At 40.3% G+C, this 18079-nt stretch overlaps 1 protein-coding gene across 2 annotated transcripts in view; it reads left to right on the top strand.

Moving 5' to 3' along the window:
- LOC126470461 (uncharacterized protein DDB_G0271670-like) overlaps positions 1-18079 on the top strand; it is a 177088-nt gene that overhangs the window by 135482 nt on the left and 23527 nt on the right. For both annotated transcript variants that reach the window (XM_050098319.1, XM_050098318.1), the window contains exon 7: positions 3548-3996. In XM_050098319.1, the coding sequence (XP_049954276.1) occupies positions 3548-3996 (449 nt within the window). The remainder of the gene's footprint in view (positions 1-3547; positions 3997-18079) is intronic.

The raw sequence follows: 18079 nt of genomic DNA, 5'->3' as shown, positions 1-18079 counted from the left end.
GCTGATTTCTGAAATACCATTTTTGGTAAATAGGCTGTACACTATGTGCTGTTAAGAGTATTTTCAACACACGTAATTAAAATATCTGATTGTTCATTATTATTCTAATTGTCTGTTTTACTTATTTTTGTTTTATGTTATAAATTATTATCCTACATTTTAAATTAAGGTTTTATGTTTTTTACACTTTCACATGTTCATTTTGTTAGTTGTAAATAATAAGTAACTCATTATTACGATAAAAAATCATTACAATAATAATTGTCTATAGAAAAATGCTTAAAACACAACTTCTTTTTACACCATGCACATAAAGTGAACGAAATTTCTTCACGTAATGTACACAATGGACAACTCAATATAAAACAAATTTCAGTAGGACTCTCAAATTGTGCTGGGCGATCCTCAAAATATCCTAATTTGTACAAGTCACATTTCAGGACGTTGGTAAAGAAAATTGATTATGTACTCGTGATTGCAGCTTGATTATATTGTTTCTCAAGTGAAGATGACATGGCTGTATGTGTCCCATCAAGCCTTTTGGGATCACCAGATGAACAGCTTCTTTGTCCTCAGGTGTGACACTAAAAACAATTCTTTCACACTGACCATCCGAAGAATCTAACAATAATACAGATTTATCTTGTGCACTGGGAAAGAAAACCTCTCTCAAATATCTTTTGACGTGGTCAGACATCATTTTACCAGATTTTGATGCTATCACAAAAACATTTGGAGCTTCAAAAAGAGAGTTTCGAATTCACAGTCCAAACATTCCATTAGTTTCTTTTAAAGCTGTTGAAAGAGGCTGATCAGTGTGAAAAAGACGTTTTGAGCTTTGTTCACCTAGTCTTCCCAAAAGGCTTGGCGGGGCAGGTACAGCCACTGGATGCATATAGCTTTCGATGTTGGAAGAACTTTGGAGATTTTTCAGCTATTGTTCTGTTGAATATGATGATGTCAATCTCAACTTGAGAAATAATGTAATGAAGCTGTACTCACTTTGACAAGGTATTCCACGTTCTAAAATATGCCTGGTAGAAATAAAGATATTTAAAGGGACACCCAGCACAATTTGAGAATTATGCTGCATTTTGTTTTATACTGTGTAGTCCATCGTGTGTGTTATGTGCAGAAATTTTGTTCATTTTATGTGCATTGTGTAAAAAACATTGTTTTAAGCATTTATTTACAAGTAATCATTACTGTAATGATGCACTAAAAAAAATTGAATAATAATGAAAGTTTAGATATTTTAATTAGGTGTGTTAAAAAATACTCCTTCAGTGCACTGTGTACAGCTTATTTTCCAAAAGTTGCATTTCAGAACCCAGCTTTATTACACATGGATGGATGTGGTGCGACAGCTTCTTTATATTGTAACAAAGTTTTCATTTTCCGAAATTAATTGATGGTGGTGGAGTATTTTGCAAAAATTCAAATTATTACAAAATTTCAAATTATTGTAGAAGTTGATTAAACAGATTTCAAGAACGCTTGTGGCCTTTCATCTTTTACATGAACACAATTTTTTTTTATATGTATCAAGATCTTCCCTCTACAGCTAATATGCCAAATCACCTTCTGGGATATGTTACCCCTTAAAAGTGAAATTGAGCAGAAACGAAAAAGTACATCCTGCATTATTTTGACCCCTCAACGTATGCACCAAGTTTCATCCAAATCATTTATTTACACTTGAGCCTGTTCACTTGTTAGTCACAAAATCTGTTTTGTAGGCACATACTTTCCAACAAAAAAGAGTAGTCAGAGTATCAAATGGAATACAAGAGCAGCAGTCTTCTTTCTTACACTTACAATATGTTTCGCTTCATATACATTTCACTGTAAAAGCACACTGTTTGTGAAATATTTGGGCTTATACTACATACAATGGAAATTTTCTGATATTAGAATGTTTTCTTAATATTATTTAGCCTTGATTATGACTGAAAGTCAAGTGAAAGGAGATTCAGGTGCAAAGAAATAGATAAAACTATATGAGGCTTCAACTCTTGTGAAGCAGATAAATGTTGAGCAGTCACTGTAGGCACTAGGGGTTGCTGAGGCTTTGCAGAGGAATGGAGTTTCTGCATGTCAGTGCATACTGCCCTCAGCAAAGATGGCTCTTGACTGGCTGACCACAACGTGGTGTGGACTGCAGACAGGGATTGGATAAGAGGTAATGGCTAACAGGTCCCAAGGGTCGACACAAGTGGGCACAGGTAGAGAGAAACTGCTGCTCAGACAGAGGGCTGGTCCAGGACTGTACTGACCTGTGCCTCAACTGCGTGCAGTGTGTGGTCCCTCAATTATTACCGTTAGACCAGATTTTGGCAATGGTGCGGCACCCACAGGTGCTACGGAGACAAAGAACGGCCTCAGTGCAAAGTAGCCATCAGTATTCTGTGGACATTTACGCTGGTCTCTGATTCCACCAGCCGCGGACCACGTGGGTTAAGCACCACGCGTGCTCCTCACTGTTGCGTATGTCAATTGAACGGGCACCGCTCGTTCACTCTGTTCTGTCACGTCTGCGAATTAGACGGCATCCCACGTGACAAAAGGTAATTTGCACATTCGACTGGACACGTGTCTGAACACAAGACCATACTGCAAGCCCAATCACTCAGGAGTGTACACCCTCCAGGGTCAGTGGTCAAGCCACTTAACCAGGTCAAACACCTTGCTGCCCGCTTCAATATCATGATACTAGTGCTACAAAGCACATTGCAGGCACATCATTTGACTGTGTGTGGTAGTTCAAATAACCCAGACTTTCTCTATCAACTATTAAAGTAAAGGCAGTAATTACATAAGTTTATCCAATTTTCAATACGAGTGAAAAGGGGAAAGGGAAGAAAAGACATATCTCTTTGACTGAGCTGTTTGCTAAAAACATAAAGGGACAGACAGTGTATGAACAAGGAGAAGTGCTAAGACAGACCTTGTTGTTTGGGACTGCATTCTAAAGGTGGTTTCTGAAATATGAGTGGCTGATGGTCTGATCGATAGAGACAGCGGCTTCACTCTCAGTGAAGCATGGGAGCCATCCCTTAGCTAACTGAAGTCACAGAGTCACCTGAAAGTGACTTCTGCACCCAACTTGGGCAGCAGAAACACTGAGGGGCTGGAGTGGGTTCTGATGATTCAGTGATCACGTCCCACCCACCGTTCCATCCAGTGCATTGTGCACCAGTGCAGAAAGGGTAGAGATGGGGTGTGATGAGAGTATAAAGGAGGCACAATGTAGTGAAGGTGCTCATTCTACACCTACCTTCTGAAGAAGGCGGCAAGGTACTCGGCCAAAATATTTTGTTACGTAAATGACTGCACATGGCTGGACACCGAAGAGTAATACGAACAGTTGATTTGTCAGGAAAGCTTAAGTTCGCACATGTATGTTTTATTGGCATGTCAATATGGGAAAAAATATCCATCCAATTTACCACTGCAATATACATGTAAGAGAGTTCACTATTGCATCCTATGTTGCATGTATATTTTGTAAGTTGTGTGTACAAAATAGTTTGTCTGTTATCCACAGGTGGATCCAGGGACAGTAAGCTACCGTATAGGTATTGAGGGCCCTGTGAAACCTGTGCTCAATGAATCTGGATGTGTTGTTACATGTTTCTTTGATCCTGATGTGGAAGATCCTGAACCTGACCCACCTGGTAACTCAAAAGCTGTAAGCTCTTGTGAGGAAACAGAAACTGTGGAAAAGAGCAGACCACGAAAATTTACTCCAAAGCGTGGAAAGGCCAAGCTGTCAGTAGCATATGAAGATGACTTAAAATTTGTTGCTAAGAATGGCGGTCTTGACTCAGCGACAGACTATGATGACCTTGAGCCCCTTGAGCCATATTTCACCGCTGAAGACATGAAGTCTGGAATTTTATGTGAAGATGAAGAACTTACCAGTAATCAGTTGAAATCTTCTGATGAACCTGCTTACGGCAACAGTCGTCGCAGACGTTCTAGGAGGTCAAAAAAGTATGTACTTTAGATTAAACATAGAAAATATGAGGAGACTCTAAAATGACTGTAAGACTTGTGGAAATTTGGCAGTTGTGTAGGAATATAGGTTATCCTTGTTTGGTCATTACAAATTTGATTTAAAAGTAATGCTGATGAGTAACAGTTAAGGCTGTTAACTGTTGTCAGTACACTCCTGTATTAATCATATATTCCTTGTGCTGCCATTTGTAAACTAAAATTTATAGCTAAGAAAGTAAGTTTCCTTGTGGGTCTCATTGTGTTGTATTATTATTATTATTATTATTATTTTGTTGTTGTTACAAAGGGTTTCTATTTTAAGCATTTGAAATACAGCAGTAGCATGTAGATTTATTCTTTATTCACATCTCTTTATAGCAACACTTCAGTATTACAGTAAACATTCATTTAATATTTTAAGAAACCATAAAAACTACTTGTGTTGTAAAGATGATAGACTACTGCATTACTTCTAAGTTACAGTTCCACACTGCCGCCTAGTGAAGAAAATAACTTATGGACCATGTGAGATGGCATTTTTTCGGTCTTGGCTCTTCAGGCATTTCCATTGGCACAGTTGGGCCTTAGCTTTGACATCATACCCATATACCCATGTTTTGTCAGCTGTCATAACCTTCTTTAGAAGTTTGGGATCATTGTCAAATTCATTCAGTAATTCCTGAGCAATGTCTATGTGGTTTTTAGAATAGATAAAACAGTCTTGGTTGCACAAGATAGGCTTAGTAAAACTTCGCAGGTGACATGTCTCACCTGTTCTAGGCATCATCAGGCAATCGTTCTTGCTAATCATAACCAAGAGGTAGAATATAATGAAGAGTCCCAAAGAAGTGGGAGATAACAACCAGATAACCACTGTCAATGCTTCATTACATCACCCATGAAGAAACTGCCCCTAGAACACAAATATGGTCTGTTTACAATACTGTCTTCATGGTTGGTGTAATGAAGTATTGAGAGTGGCTATCTGGCTGTTACTTCCCAGTTCTTTGGGACTCTAAATTGTGTTCAACACCTCGGTTATGATTAGCAAGAATTTTTATCGATTGTCTGGTGATGCCTAGAACAGGCAAAATGCATCACATGTGAAGATTTAATAAACCTATCTTGTGCAACCAAGACTGATTTTTTTCTGCTCTAAAGATCTATTATGGTTACAGCACTAGTGCCATTACAGTAGTCACAGAGTGGATTGATTTTAATTTATGTGTATGTGATGTCATTCTTAATTGAAATTCAACAATTTCAGAACAGACTTCGCTGCTCCACATTTCATGCCCAAAACACTTGTAAATTCTTGTCGTACTGTAGTAGATCACCAAAAGCCACAGTCAACATTTTGAATGTGGTGCTGCACTGTTTTCCATTTTTTCAAGCAAAATTTAATGCATATTCTTTGATCCCACTTTTTCAAAAGTAAAAATTCATCAAGAACTCAAAAAAAAAGTACAACATTTTTTACTTTCAACAGTAAACTAAATATTCAAAACAGCTGAAAATACATCAGGAACATGTGTACCCACAAGATAAAAAAAAAATTGAAAATTAGATATAAAAGCTTGAAAAATTAAAAAAGTCATGTTACTTTTTGATCACATCTTGTATAAGAACAGCATTCTGAAAGTAAGTGGTTTCTTATTCGAAGTGAGACGGTGTGAAAACTGAGAAGATTTTATTCAGTGATGTTGATGTAGTTGCATGACCAAATTTCCCAGTCATATTTGTCAATATGACATCCATGATTATCAGTGAGATCACAACCGTGACAGTTTTTCTGTTACTGTACTTGCCCTGGCTCATTAGTGAGAAACATAGATTGGTGTGTGGTTGGGGGGGGGGGGGGTGCACGCATGACGCATGTGTTCGTAGCTTGCATGTAACTATGGAACTAGTTTGAGACTTTCTTGCTAAACTGTGTAATCTAAAGAACAATTCAAAAGTTTCTTTTATGCTGATGTGGTCAACATTGTCTCTGGATCTGTTACATGAAATTCATATTATATTGTGTGCAGTGAATGATTTTGTATAGGAATATACTTTTTCACACTTTCCTTTGCCTTGTAATTTTAAGTAAATGATTTTAATCAGTGCTGTGTCCTATTAATGGAATTAATGGAGTGAATCATGTCCTTGCTTGGATTGACATGAGTCAATTTCTACCTTTCCCTTATGATCAGGAAAATAGCGTGTACCCTTCATCGTTCTGCCATGCACTTCAGTGTGGTTTGCAGAATATAGATATAGATGTAGATGTAGATGTAGATATCCATTCTTTTGTTGTGTAACTGAATAATGCTAGTTACCCTAGTGTACTTGTTCTGTCTCTTGCTTTTGCACCTTGGGTGGTATCTGATGGTTATGTCAGTTATGTGAATTCGCATAATGACAAATATTGAGTCCACACTTGTGGTCTCAAAGGTGTCAGTGAGCTTTGTGAATATACCCCTCAGCACATGTTGCAATAGCAGAATTTTTGTGCCCATTCACCAGTTGCAAAGCTGGTTATTCTGCCGAGGGTGACATTGTGCATTGTTAATTACTTTTGTGTGTGTAATCAGTATGCCATGGAACCAAATCTGATAATTTTGTACACCAGCTTGCTTACTCTTTTTGTGCATTTGCATTGATTTGTTCAGTATAATACTGTTTTTTGCCTCGGTATTCAACTAGGTATGTACAGATGAAGCATTGTTTTATAAATGTGTACCCTATTTTCACAGTTGGGTTTCTCAGACATTTCTACTTCAGTACAAAATACGGTTTTTGGTGTGTCATAATGAACACTATCTAATCTGTTCCAGCACACCACAGGCTTCCCCCCAAAGAACATTTCTGGAGATCCCTGAGTACACCACCACTGGGTCATTTGAAATGTGATGATTCATGATATTTCTGTGTTCGTCTAATGTCCTATCACTCTAGTGATATGTAAACCAACTTGGAGAGTGGTGGTAAGAGTATCTGCATGGAAAATAGTTCCATTGCTGGTAACCATAACCCCAGAGGCCGCAGACATCGCGTCATGTGGGAATGGTGCTTGGCTTGCTATAGGAAATAAACACCTGGATCACCATACAAAGTGGCGGCTCATGTACCACCATTGAAGCCTTTGTTGATTCACTGTTTGAATACAACTACTACCTTGCTTCTATGGACCTAGACTTTATTTTGATGCTCTATGTTATCATGTATTGTTGTGTCAAACGAGGCTAGCATTGTTCATTGGTATTGGATTTGAGCTCACATTATTAGCAGTGGTAATGTTTGCTTTCCCTTGTGTTTTTGGCATTTGACTTTGTGTTGACCTGAGTTGTCATATGGTACATGGTTCACGACAGTTCCCTACTTAGTTTGTGTTGGGCAACTACACAAAAGTGGTAATGAGGAACTAAAAACCTTTCATGTTATTAATGCAACATGAACACAAAGTTTATGGAAATGTGACAGCAGCAGTAGCAGCACTTGATGCTGCAGTAACAACTATGACAACAGGACAACAGGAGCAAATTCAGAGACAATTTTAGATGCCATAGAAAAACAGAATGGCCTGCTGAAGTGCATACCAGAGTGAGAATATGACATTACTGCATGATTTCGTTTATATTGCAATCCTATGATGCAAAAAAACATTCCAAACTAGTTCATCATACTTTTATTTTTCTGGCTTTTCAAAGCAATAATTACACTGGTGTCAAAAATTAAAGCAATAAATGGAAATTTTGCAGGATGCATTTATTTTGCCAGAAAACAGTATAAACAGGTGATAGTAAAGTAGAAACAATTTAGAGAAACAGAAAGTAATCAACTGCAAGAAGCCTAACAGTAGATAAAAATGTTCATTTTTTTCCCAACTAATGGATTGGCACACACATTCCTGCAAATGGTTAATGTATTCAGTATGGGATGTGACCACCTCTGGCACCAGTAAAGGCCTGACAATGATGGGATATGCCGTGAATGATGTCATCAATCTCATCTTGAGGCAATAACGCCCATTCTTCCTGCAGAGCTGCTCGCAGGTTTTGGAGAGTGATTGGTAGATGGTGATGTGGTGCAACCTGTCTCCCTAGTGCACCTCAGCGAGCAGGCCGTACCATGTGTGCAGTATCTTCCATTTAAAAAAAAAAAGAAGAAGAAGAAGAAGAAGTCAACCACCCATGCTCTATGAGGTCGAGCATTATCGTCCATCAGTATGAAGTCTGGGCCCACAGCACCTCGCAACAACTGTGCATGAGATCCCAAGATCTCTTCACTGTACCTGACTTCAGTTAAATCTTGCTGATTCACCCATACAATTTCATGAAGAGGCATTTGAGTGGTCAACATAATCCCTGCTTACACCATTAGGGGTCCTCGTTGATATCGATCTCTTTCCACAATGTCTGGGTCCCAAAATCATGTCCCACATGCCCTCCAGATGTGAATCCATTAAGAATCACTCTCCAGACCAAATCGGGTCTCATCTGCGAAAAGCACATTGGCCCACAGTTTGACCATCCAGGTGGCATGTTGACGGTTCCACTCTAGACACTCCCTTCTATAAAAGCACAACAGAGGTAAACAAACAACAAGTCTCCAACAATAAAGGCCACTCTGCTGAAGGCTTCTGTACACCATTTGCTTCAAGGAGATACTGCGAGGTCAGATGCCAGTTGCAGTGTAGTACTAAGGCGATACCGTCATGCCCTTACTGCTAAATAACAATCCACTCTTTCTGGTGTCACACGTGATCGGCCCTTTCCTGGTCTCCATAAACTTTCGCCTCTTCTGAGAAACAACAGAATGATTCACATTAAGCTGTAGGGCAACATCAGTTTTTGGCTCTCCTGCTTCCATTCTTCCTGTGGCCCTCAACAGCAGAGAGTCTGCAGGTGTCTTCTCTGTGCTGTACTGCACCGTCTGTGACTGTGTACACAGCGATTGTGGATGTTGGACTACTCTCATTGCTGACGTGATTGTGCATTGGTCGGAATGCCATCTTCCATGCGTAACATGATCGTAACAACATCTGTTCACAGTTTGTATGATTATATCATGAATTAGACACATGACGAGGAAATAGCAGCGTTTTGCTTTAATTTTGGACACCAGTGTACTTGATAGCTGACGTCTGACACTTGCCGTTATGGTATTGCCTCATCAGCCATGAACAACCCCTCGGTTGTAGGTAACATGCAAACATGGCAAGTCACTTCACAAATCCTGTTAATGTGTAATGCAGAGCTGTGTTGGAATTGGCCACTGCAACATACGTCAGAAATCCAAGATGCTCTGTCAACAGCTAATTTTAAGTGACCAGTGACTGGAGTGCAGCAGGAGATGAGATGAACCTTGTAGCCCTGAATTTAAACTTGTGTCTTGAGCTAACCACAACCTGGTGACGTGTAATGTGTCCAAGAAACCAGTGGTCAGTAATCTACAGCAAAACAAAAATCACATTTGCTTTGTTTACGTTGATTAAAGCTAACTTCAATGAGGAAACTAGAGACAAAAATTTCAGTTTCAGTGCTAAAAAATAAACTGCAATGTCTTGTTCACATTCATTGGTTATCTGAAACTATCCTCACACTGGCTACACGAACTGCTGCTTTACCAATGGATATGCAGTCCTGGATGGCACTTGGTTGTATGTTATAGATGATGCAGGCAGATTCCAGATGAAAAAAGAATGATAGGAAGAAAAGAAAGAGCAAATAAAAATGGCATGGCAAAGAATGAGCAATAAAAAATTACATTAAAACCACTTAGTTGAATTGAAAAATGATGGTAAAACTCTTTTGATTGATTTAGAAATAAATTTTCACAACAGTTGACGAGATTCGAACCAATGACCTTCAGTGTAGCGGGTTAATATGCTAACCATTGCACCAAAGTACAACACTGAGTTAACTCATTTTATTTTTGACTGTGTTCACCCATTTGCAATGATGAATTGCAGCCTTCAAAAACTTGGTTCCACGCAATGTTGTGCAAAGCTTATCTATTGTAAGCCAATCTCTGTGATTATGATAACTGCATATGCGACGCTGAATCATGTCTTGGGCAGAAGTGTCCAACAGTGTTTAATTAATGCTATGTATGAAATGTGTGTATTTCATGAGCATTGTTATGTGTGTGTGTGTGTGTGTGTGTGTGTGTGTGTGTGTGAGAGAGATGTGGTTATCATGTATGATGAAATGTCAGAATCAACATGTGCCTACTCACCAAGTCAGAATCAAACTAACTTGCTGAGTAGACACATGTTCATTGTGGAATGCGTCTACAATTACTTTATAAAGCATGTATTCCCATTTTCACGTTCATTATCAAGACCAGGCACTTTCAGTGCTGCATCAATAGGTCAGGCTCGAGAATGAACCATTTGGCTCTAAACTAATCACCAAACATGTTTACTGAAACTGTGACAGATTTGTTAATAAACACTTCATGAAATAAAAAAAAGTTTCAGTGTCCAATAATTCTTACAGTATATTATGTAATTAAAGTGATAGGGTTAATTTAGTAAGAACAACATATGGCAGTCAATAATGTAATTATTTGCTTTCCTAGCTGGTCACAGTCTTGAAGAGAAGCTTTAACCATTTACTTTTTGACCTCTTTTGGCACCAAGTTGGGCAAGTTGACTTGTAATGGAGTGGAATTTGTGAAGCTGGAATTGACATTGGGGAATATGTCAGTAATTTAATGTTCCATGCGTTTTGAGTAGGCAACCATCATAAGGTTTTTAAATGGAACTCTGAACCATTTCTACAGTACTTTGAGTGCTCCCACAAAATCTTTTAATTTACTCAGACAGTTTTTCAAGATGGCTTCTGTCTTTTATGGGGCATAGAAAAGGATATCCTCCTTTATCTCCAAGACTAACACCCATCTAATTGTTGTCGCCCCATGTGCTATGAGCTGGAATAACTCACAGTTTGAGTTGGAATCTCAGAGAAGACAGCCTGATGAGTACATTATGTATGTGGCTTTCCTCAGCTGATGTGTGTGGCCTTTCTCAGCTTCTCCAGCAAGTCAGCACCCTGATGACAGCTAATGTAGCTCACTATTGCATTTTGCCCTCTCCCTAAACTGTCAGCCTTTTTCTGACAAAGAAACATTCTCCAGCACCTTTCCCACAACTCGGCCACCATTTAGAGATGTTTTGTTTTGTGGTCTTCTATACTATTCATTCACTTATATAACTCTTTTGAGTGGACCAGATTCTTACAAAAGAAGTTCATGTTATTTCTTTACTGAAATAAATCATATCTGTGTATAATTACCAAGAGTGCAAAGGCGTAACATAATAAAAGAAGTCTTGCAGTTTGAATTGGCCTCCTAGTGTTTCCACATATGGTAGGTATCTTTTTGATTTTGAATGGAGGTTGCCTCACTGTTTCTGTGTGCATGCTGTGCAAAAGACTCAGACAGCTCCATCTTAGTGTGCATTAGTTATGTCAGCCAATATTAGTGATGAAACAGTTTGGGGGGAAAAGTGTGCTAGCCAAGTCAGTTTGGGGAAATTAATGCTGAATCTTACATGCCTTCGAAGTTGCAGAAAAATGAAAATATGAATTCATCTTCATAATTTAAAATGAGATTGTGGTGCCATAATATGTACCATTGAATACAGCTGTTAAAAGTGAACACAGTTTAGCAAAAAAAAAAAAAAAAACTACTGTAATTTGCATTGATTTGGCATTAAAAAACTGTGAATTTCATTGTCTTCATGATCTTCTCCATTTCTCAGAAATATTATGTGAGCAGAAAAACTTCGGAGAATAAAAGCTCCACAGCTAAACCTAAACTTCTTTATTAGCTTAACTTCCTAACGCAAAGCTTATTATGAAATGTTTCCATACAAAATATGCATAGGAGTGGATCTCAGTTTATAAACTGTTTATGTTATTATTTATGGTAATCTAAAATGAAATTTTCGATCACTTAATGACTCACATCCTATAAGGGGCAGTCAAATGAAAATGAAACAGATGGAAAGTAAGTAAACTGTTTATTATTTCACCAGTAATTACCGTAACTGTTGGTACATGTATCCCACTGTGAGGCGAGATGGTCATTGTCTTCATGGAAAAATATGTGCTGTTGGCCATGGAACCATGATTGTAGCCAGTTGTGCACCTCTTTGTCCAAATGAAATTGATGGCCACGAATGTCTTTCTTCCGGTCTCCAAAGTTATGGAAATCTCGTGGAAGAGATTGGGTTTCAATGGAGAATGTGTAAGGGCTTTCTAGTTAAACTTCCGCAGTTTAGCCAAAAATAACCTTTGCTTTCCCCATGCCTTCTCCATTATTTTTGGACCCCTGAAGAAAGACATATGTGGCCATCGATTTGCTTAAGACGCAGAGATGCATGCCGGGGTACAATCGTGGTTCCACAGGCAACCGCGAACATTTTTCCATGAAAGCTCGACAAGACGCCTCCTGAGACGCGGCAAGGTAGGAGTAGGCAAAATGCAACAGGGAATAACAATATTAATGTGCTAATAGTAAACTGCAGGAGTGTCTATAGAAAGGTCCCAGAACTGCTCTCATTAATAAACGGTCACAATGCCCGTATAGTACTAGGGACAGAAAGTTGGCTGAAACCAGATGTAAACAGTAATGAAATCCTAAACTCAGATTGGAATGTATACCGCAGAGACAGCCTGGACAGTGAAGGGGGAGGCGTGTTTATAGCGATAAGAAGTGCAATAGTATCGAAGGAAATTGACGGAGATCCGAAATGTGAAATAATTTGGGTGAAGGTCACGGTTAAAGCAGGCTCAGACATGGTAATTGGATGTCTCTATAGGCCCCCTGGCTCAGCAGCTGTTGTGGCTGAGCACCTGAAGGATAATTTGGAAAATATTTCGAGTAGATTTCCCCACCATGTTATAGTTCTGGGTGGAGATTTTAATTTGCCGGATATAGACTGGGAGATTCAAACGTTCATAACGGGTGGCAGGGACAAAGAATCCAGTGAAATTTTTTAAGTGCTTTATCTGAAAACTACCTTGAGCAGTTAAACAGAGAACTGACTCGTGGCGATAACATATTAGACCTCCTGGTGACAAACAGACCCGAACTATTTGAAACAGTTAACGCAGAACAGGAAATCGGCTATCATAAAGTGGTTACTGCAGCGATGATTTGAGCTGTAAATAGAGATATTAAGAAATGTAGGAAGATTTTTCTGTTTAGCAAAAATGACAAAAAGCAGATTACAGGGTACCTGATGGCTCAAGACAAAAGTTTTGTCTCAAGTACAGATAGTGTTGAGGATCAGTGGACAAAGTTCAAAACCGTCGTACAAGATGTGTTATATGAGTATGTGCGAAGCAATTAAAATGCTCAAAAGAGGAAAGGCTGCTGGACCTGATGGGATACCAGTTTGATTTTACACAGAGTACGCGAAGGAACTTGCCCCCCTTTTTGCAGCGGTGTACCGTAGGTCTCTAGAAGAGCGTAGCGTTCCAAAGGATTGGAAAAGAGCACAGGTCATCCCCGTTTTCAAGAAGGGACGTCGAACAGATGTGCAGAACTATTTTGGAACACGTATTATGTTCGAGTATAATGACTTTTCTGGAGACTAGAAATCTACTCTGTAGGAATCAGCATGGGTTTCGCCCACGAGACTCAGAGGGCCATAGACACGGGTTCACAGGTAGATGCTGTGTTTCTTGACTTCCGCAAGGCGTTCGATACAGTTCCCCACAGTCGTTTAATGAACAAGGTAAGAGCATATGGACTATCAGACGTGATTTCAGGTGTGCCGCAGGGGAGTGTCGTAGGACCATTGCTATTCACAATATACATAAATGACCTTGTGGATGACATCGGAATTCACTGAGGCTTTTTGCGGATGATGCTGTGGTATATCGAGAGGTTGTAACAATGGAAAATTGTACTGAAATGCAGGAGGATCTGCAGCGAATTGACGCATGGTGCAGGGAATGGCAAATGAATCTCAATGTAGACAAGTGTAATGTGCTGCGAATACATAGAAAGATAGATCCCATATCATTTAGCTACAAAATAGCAGGTCAGCAACTGGAAGCAGTTAATACCATAAATTATCTGGGAGTACGCATTAGGAGTGATTTAATATGGAATGATCATATAAAGTTGATCGTTGGTAAAGCAGATGCCAGACAGAGATTCATTGGAAGAATCCTAAGGAAATGCAATCCGAAAACAAAGGAAGTAGGGTACAGTACGCTTGTTCGCCTACTGCTTGAATACTGCTCAGCAGTGTGGGATCCGTACCAGATAGGGTTGATAGAAGAGATAGAGAAGATCCAACGAAGAGCAGTGCGCTTCGTTACAGGATCATTTAGTAATCGCGAAAGCATTATGGAGATGATAGATAAACTGCAGTGGAAGATTCTGCAGGAGAGACGCTCAGTAGTTCAGTACGGGCTTTTGTTGAAGTTTCGAGAACATACCTTCACCGAAGAGTTAAGCAGTATATTGCTCCCTCCTACGTATATCTCGCGAAGAGATCATGAGGATAAAATCAGAGAGATAAGAGCCCACACAGAAGCATACCGACAATCCTTCTTTCCACGAACAATACGAGACTGAAATAGAACGGAGAACCGATAGAGGTACTCAAGGTACCCTCCGCCACACACCGTCAGGTGGCTTGCGGAGTATGGATGTAGATGTAGATGTAGACGGCATTTACCATCTTATCTCACAATGGGATAAGTGTCTTAAGAGCTCTGGCAATTACTTTTGTAATATAAACAGGTTTCTTACTTTCCCCCCCCCCCCCCCCCCCCCCCCCCCCCCCATCTGTCTCATTTCCACTTGATTGCCTCTTATACATCTATGTCTATACTCTGCAAGTTACTTTATGGTATGGTAATTGATTTTTATTTGTCATCCAGTTATTGGCAATCGAGTTCTGGATATGTTTCTCGTCATATTTGTTGCAGCCAAATATGAAATGCTCTGAATGCAGTTACACTCATATTAGTCACTCTAGTAACCAAGTAACACACTAAATCAATCCAAGTTATGCAAATATGGCTTTATTCATAAACCTCTGAACAATAACCAAAATAAGCCTGTCATGCCTCCACACATAACAAGTCAAAAGAATCATACAGAATATGCAACATAAGCGATACACAGAACAAATGATGTGAGTGATGCAAATTAAAAGAACACAGTGAGAGCGAGTCAGCACTGCTCCACTTGTATGTAGGCGCAAGTTGCTGGTAAATGCCGTGACGGGGACCATGCTGTGTGCACACCACCTACAAGTGGCCCACCCACACTGAGAAAACTGAGCATTGTGCTGTTGGAACGATTTACAGCATCTGCCTCTTACAAATTTGTGGTTCATTCTATTACATTTTTGGTGGCTGTAGATGCCGGTGTTGTTGACGATGGATGCATTTCGGATATTATGATTTTCTATCACTGATGCAATTCACCTTGTATCTGATCAGGTACCATATTATCAATTGGAAACACTGTGTGAGGAGTTTCCAGACTTGTTTTCAGAAGATATATGGTGTGATATGAATTTTTCTCCTCATATTTTGTTGAAATCCATGGTTCAGCTTTGTTTTTGTCATGCGTATCCTATGCCTGTCACCCTGAAAGATCAAGTGAAAGCAGAATTGGACAGACTTCTATCTCTAGGGGCGGTGCAACCTGTTATGCCTAATGGATGGTCGAGTGGCTGTAGTGTGGAAGCGGTTGGGGAAACTTCACCTCTGTGGCAACTTCAGTACTACTGTCAATGCGCAGTTGATTGTGGATATGTATCCTCTCCCATGCCAGGAGGAACTGTTGGTGAAGATATGGGATGGCCAGGACTTTTTTTAACATTGATTTGTCTGATGTACGTTTGCAGGTTTCAGTGGATGAAGAGTTTCAGCGAGTTCTGGTTTTGAATACTCATTTTGGTCTCTTACAATATTTGGGTTGTCTTATTCGTGTGGCTAGCTCCCCAGCTATTTTCCAACTATTTTTAGAGCCAACTGACTAATCCTGTCCTCAGTTGCATTAATTATCTGGACGATATTGTTGTCATGGGCTCCTCCACGGCCAATCACTTGAAAAATTTGTGCACTTTGTTTTCTGTCTTGCAGTCCACATGTTTATGGTGTAACCTCATGAAATCTGTTTTTCAACTTTCTATTGCCTATCTGTTGTTTGAGGTCTCGCGTGATGGAGTTTGCCCTCTGCCAGACCAGATCTCCACTGATACATCTATGCCTCACCCCTTGTCCATGAAGAAGCTTCAGGCCTTCTTATGGAAGATAGCCTGCTGCCATAAGATCATGCTGGGGATGGGCACACTGGCCCCACATATTGCATGGATTGTTACACAAGAATGTACCTTTTTGTTGGAGCCCGGATTGCATACGTGCTTTTCAAATCTTGAAATCCAAACTGTTCTTGCCCCCTTGTGTAGCTACATTCTCTCCAGACCAGCACATAGTTTTGGTGACTGATGCCTCACAATAAGGCTCGGCACAGTCCTAGTGCACGGATATGATGATGGCTCTTAAATATCAGTTGCTTTCGCCTCTAAATCTCTCACTCTGGCCCAGCAGCTTTACTCTCAAATGGAAAAAGAGGCTCTCGCCATAGTCTATGCTCTCCTGAAATTTCGTGTTTTTTTTTTGTATGGCTCGAAGTATCACAGGCTCTCGTCATAGTCTATGCTCTCCAGAAATTTCGTGTTTTTTTGTATGGCTCGAAGTTTCACCTTATTACTGACCATAAACACTTGGTTTCCTTGTTTAACACCCACACTTCCTTGCCTGACACGGCAGCACACTGGCTACAATGCTGGGCACTGTTCTTGTCTCACGACAATTACAAAATCCATTTTTGAACTACATCTAAACATGTCAATGTGGATGCCTTATGCCACTTTCCTGATGGCCCTGATCCTGACTTTGATCACAAAGAATTGTTTTGCTTCCATCTTGATAGTGAAACGCAGGTCATGGTTGAGGTTTCCCAGTTGTGAGCTTGCACATAGCAGCTGCTGTTGCCACAGACCCGGTTCTCCACCAGGTGATTCGATTGTCCAACAGGCCAGATAAACTGCCAGGCTGGGCTTCAGAACCCCTGCACAACTATTTTTCCTTATGGTATTGCCTCTCTGTTTTGACAGTGTTTTGCTGTTAGCCATGGAAGACTACTCTCCCAGAATAGTCATTCCCATCCTCTTACGGCACGAGACTCTATGCCTTCTCCACCAGGGTCATTGGGGAGTTTCATGCACTAAACTGTTAGCTAGAGTACATGTTTTTTTGTCAGAGATTGATGGTGAAATTGTCCATTTTGTCATGGCTTGTGAGCAATGTGCTAACAACAGGCAGCTCCCAGGTCACCTCTGTCCCCCTGGCCTGCTCCATGCCAGCCATGGGAACTCATCCATGTAGACTTTGCAGGTCCCTTCTTGACTTCCTATTGGCCATTCGCTGTGGATGCATTTTCCCAGTTCCCTTACATTCTCCATCATGTGTCAATGTTAGCTGAGATCACAGTTCATATGCTTTTAAGGATTTCTTCTGTTGAGGGGCTGCCTTGTACCTTAGTTTATGATAATGGGGGCCATTCTGATAATGGGGGCCAGTTAGTTTCTTACACCTCTCAACTGATTTGTTCCTGTCACGTTATGGCTCTGCCATTACACCCTCAGTCAAATGGTGAGGCAGAATGACTAGTGTGTATGCTCAAGTCCCAAATGAAAAAGTTAGTTGTGGATTCTATGCCCTTCTCCATTTTCTGAGCACTTATTGCTTCACACTTATGGGATAGCTGAGCCTGGTCGAGTTGCTTCACGGCCAGCAGGCATGCACGCTCCTCCACCTTCTGCAGCCTGCACTGCACCTGTCGTGGTCAGGTTCATCAGGCTGTTTTGTGCCGGGATCACTGGTGTGGCCTGAGGGTTTGGTCGCCGGTCCGAGTGGATACTGGCCATTATTGTCTGCCTCAACGGATGCCATCTTTGTGTTTGATCAGTTGTGCCTTCACTTGCCAATGGAAGCTACTGGTTCACAGGTGTGTCTCCTGTCATCACAGCCTGCCCCACATCCCTCCGCCT

Source organism: Schistocerca serialis, chromosome 3 (genome assembly GCF_023864345.2).
Source record: "Schistocerca serialis cubense isolate TAMUIC-IGC-003099 chromosome 3, iqSchSeri2.2, whole genome shotgun sequence".
Lineage (NCBI taxonomy): Eukaryota > Metazoa > Arthropoda > Insecta > Orthoptera > Acrididae > Schistocerca > Schistocerca serialis.
The sequence above is the reverse complement of the archived record's forward strand: the minus strand, read 5'-3'. Positions and strand labels throughout refer to the sequence as shown.